The following is a 3,728-nucleotide window of genomic DNA, read 5'->3' as shown; positions in this document are numbered from 1 at the left end:
GGGGGGGGGGGGGGGGGGGGGGGGGGGGAGCGCCGAGCTCAGCGCGGCCGATAAAACCCGTCTCCCATCCGGCCCCAGGCTTCTTTATGTAGGTGCAAGTCAGCCGTAACTTGAAGTTAGCGTTAACAGGGTGAGCGATGATTTTCCCGGCACGGGTCTCTCGCGGGGCAGTCCTGACTCTCTGGCGTGCCCCTCTGCTGAGCGGCAGCAAGGCAGGGCTGGCAGAAACGCCCAGGTGAGAAACCTTCTCAACTGAAGTGGTGCTTCACATCCGAAAAGCACTTTGGAGAAGCGGTGGGGGCAGTTTTACAGCTATTTTCTGACGCACCCAAAGGAAGCTGCTGTTACTTTTAGTTCACGCTTCAGCACTGACCCTCTCTCGTTCCCATAACCGAGGTCCCTGAGCAGGAATCCTGCAGCAGCTCAACTGGCTGCAAGTCTTCTGCTCGAAGTTTGCAGAACAAAAATTTATCGTTTCTAGATATTATTTGCTAGACAATCGTTTCCTTCCTCAGCTCCACTTCATTGGATCCTGTCTGTCTCTATTAATGACTTCAGCGTTGCCTCTCCACGTGCAGCCCCACTTCAATCAAGCCCTGCTACGTCAGGGCTGTTCCGCTAAGCGATTTATTGTACGGTGGCAAACCTGGCAGGAGCTCTGTCGCGCTGTGATTATAAGTGTTTGTAGTCATTACCTCAGGAGTAGCGTCACCTGTATTAAACCTGCACCGGAGTTCGGGGCTCTTAACGAGTTCAGGGTCACATTTCCAAGGGCAGCCTCATGTTTTGAGTGCGCAGGGGATGCGCGGCGGCACCTCGCTCCACCAGAAACCCCGCAGCGTGCCGCGCCGCCGCTCCCTTTGTGCGCAGAGCGGACAGGTTTTTGTGAATGCGGTGGCTGTACGCTGGTCTGACCAAAAACTGTACTTTAGAAGTGGCATTCAAGCGCCATGTTTCTGTCCCCAGGCGATTGCACACTACGAGCAGGCTGCAGACTATTACAAAGGAGAGGAGTCTAACAGGCAAGTGGTCTTTGTAAAAGAGTCACGACAGGGAAGGGCTGGAGACGGGGATTTGTCCTAGAAGGCCCACGCGCTTGCGCGGCTCGCCTGCCGGCCTCTTCTAAAATGTCCTTTGGGGGGATGCCCGAGTCCTGCTTAGATTTCTGTTTAAGGTTCTCATCCCGCACGCAGGCTTGTCTGGTTTGGGGTGCCCGTTTTGGGTGCAGAGGAAGCAGGGAGGGATTGAACGGTGTCTGACAGCAGGTCTGTGCTGAGCTGAAGGTCTTCGTGCCTTTCCGTGTGTTTTAATTTTGGCTGTTAAAAAGAAAATTCCCCTGATTTGCAGCTTTTTGGGTCCCACTTGTATATACGCTAAGTAGTACAGGTCATGCTTTGGAGGTACCAGGGTATGGATTTTATTTTTCTTCCCCAGGACACAATTAACTTACTTTAATGCTGTAATTGATTGTAGCTCAGCCAACAAGTGTCTGCTGAAGGTGGCCGCCTACGCCGCGCAGCTGGAGCAGTACCAGAAGGCGATCGAAATCTACGAGCAGGTGAGGATGCGCGCTTGTCCGACGGGGCTGGGGCAGCCTGGCTGCCAGCGCCTGCGCGGTGCTGCTGGTGTGCTGGCCGTGGCGTCCCTCGGCGGCTGAGCTCCTGTCCCTTGCGCTGGCATGGGGGCAGTTACGGCAGTCTCGGCGGTGGGGACGTGATGAGTTTTCTGCTGTAGGACCGAGTTAGCCACAGCTAAATTTTTAAGGACCCTCCTACACGTGGGACGTTTTCAGGTCCGGTCGGGGGTGGAAGGTTTTCTTGTTTAAATGGTGCTGCAGATCGGGTGAGAGACGCGAATTAGAGAAAATCCTCAGCCGCAAAATTTCTTGAAAATGGAAAGCGGGTCAGTGTGTCGGTCTCGCAAAATTGCCGTGGCCTAGAAGCTCCTAATCGTACGTATTTCGGGGCTGATTATGCCTTTATGAGATGTGGTTTGCTCCTTTGCTTTTAAGAGTTGCTATAACTTACCAAAGGCTTTTTTTTCCCCCTGAATTCTATTGTTTCTAGAGAAAGGCTGGGGGAAGCGGGGGGAAGGAAATCTGTAATTACGCTTTTGATCGTATTTACAAATACGTTTGGCAGAAAATTTCCCCCCAGATCTGTAAACTTGATTGCTCTGCCTTTGTACCAGGTATTTACCTGGGAATACTTGCAGCGCTGCTTTTGTGCTTCCGGAGGGTTAATATTGGAGCAGGTCCTCACCGAGTCGACTTGCCTTCCCCTTTCTGCGGGGGGACAGGACATACTGAGGTGGCGGTGCGGCGCCCCTGAGCTGGTGCAGTGGCTCCCTGGGAGGACGGGCTGCGTGGGCGCGCTCTCGCAGCTGCGTGCGGGTTTCCGACCTCGCCTGGGATTAGTTAAAAATCTGTCTGGCTTCCCGATAGCTTTTTGTACGGACGCTGGTGTTTTTTCCGTGGTCCTTTTTCGCGTTATGGTGCTGCGTGTCATTTTGATCAGCTGTCCTGTTTTTAATTCAGTTCTTCAGGATGCGGTTTTCTTTCCCAGCTCTAGTAATATCTTTTTGTGCCTAGGTCGGAACAAACACGATGGATAATCCTTTGCTCAAGTATAGCGCGAAAGAGTATTTCTTCAAAGCCGCTCTGTGCCACTTCATCGTGGATGAGCTGAACGCGAAGGTCAGTGGGCTCAGAGCGGTTATCCCGAATTTTCTGCATCCCTCTAATCCACCTTTGCCGGCTGGGACACGTTCTTGCGTGCACAGGGATTTGCGTGGCTGTTGCACGGACTGAAGCTCGAAGTGCCGTAGCGTCAGATGGGATTTACTGTGAATACTTGCTCTTGGTTTTACTGTGAATACTTCCCCAAGCTCTCTGCGCGGTTTTAGGAGTGGAAGGCAAAAGCTGAAAAAAAAAAAGCAAGTACTTTTGTGTGAAACGAGCGTAAGGGTTGTCTTCTCTCTTTCAGCTTGCGCTTGAGAAATACGAAGAAATGTTCCCAGCGTTCACGGATTCACGGGAGTGCAAGCTATTGAAAGTGAGTAAAGCCAGGAGTAAAATAATAGTCAGGCTTGAAAATGCATACCGCCCTTTACTTTGTGCTTCTTCACCTTGCCATGGATCTGGTCGTTTATTCGAACCTTTTAGAGGACATCAGACTCACTTTGCATTGGGTCTGTACCAGACTTGTGGAAGTAGCTGCAGCAGAAAGATGATTATTCTAGCTAACTTAAAAAAAAACCCCGAAAACAACCCAACAGACTATTTCTGCGTTCGTGGCGGGTGGTTTGAATGGGTTGCGAAGGTGCCGCTGCTGGACACGCGGGTGCCCGGCAGTGCGGGTGCAGAGGTCCCCCCTCTCCTTAGGAGTGGAAGGCAAAAGTTGAAAAAAAAAAAGCAAGTACTTTTGTGTGAAACGAGCGTAAGGGTTGTCTTCTCTCTTTCAGCTTGCGCTTGAGAAATACGAAGAAATGTTCCCAGCATTCACGGATTCACGGGAGTGCAAGCTATTGAAAGTGAGTAAAGCCAGGAGTAAAATAATAGTCAGGCTTGAAAATGCATACCGCCCTTTACTTTGTGCTTCTTCACCTGATCTGGGATCTGGTCGTTTATTCGAACCTTTTAGAGGACATCAGACGCATTGGGTTGCGAAGGTGCCGCTGCTGGACACGCGGGTGCCCGGCAGTGCGGGGCAGAGGTCCCCCCCCTCTCC

At 51.8% G+C, this 3,728-nt stretch overlaps 1 protein-coding gene across 1 annotated transcript in view; it reads left to right on the top strand.

The window, feature by feature from the left end:
* The window catches only part of NAPB (NSF attachment protein beta), a 12,665-nt gene that overhangs the window by 6,620 nt on the left and 2,317 nt on the right, over nucleotides 1-3,728 (top strand). The window contains exons 6-9 of the mRNA XM_009288432.2: nucleotides 967-1,022; nucleotides 1,474-1,558; nucleotides 2,591-2,695; nucleotides 2,985-3,053. Of these exons, the coding sequence (XP_009286707.2) occupies nucleotides 967-1,022; nucleotides 1,474-1,558; nucleotides 2,591-2,695; nucleotides 2,985-3,053 (315 nt within the window). The remainder of the gene's footprint in view (nucleotides 1-966; nucleotides 1,023-1,473; nucleotides 1,559-2,590; nucleotides 2,696-2,984; nucleotides 3,054-3,728) is intronic.

The sequence above is a fragment of the Aptenodytes forsteri genome, unplaced genomic scaffold (assembly GCF_000699145.1).
Source record: "Aptenodytes forsteri isolate BGI_AS27 unplaced genomic scaffold, ASM69914v1 Scaffold185, whole genome shotgun sequence".
Taxonomy (NCBI): domain Eukaryota; kingdom Metazoa; phylum Chordata; class Aves; order Sphenisciformes; family Spheniscidae; genus Aptenodytes; species Aptenodytes forsteri.
The sequence above is the reverse complement of the archived record's forward strand: the minus strand, read 5'-3'. Positions and strand labels throughout refer to the sequence as shown.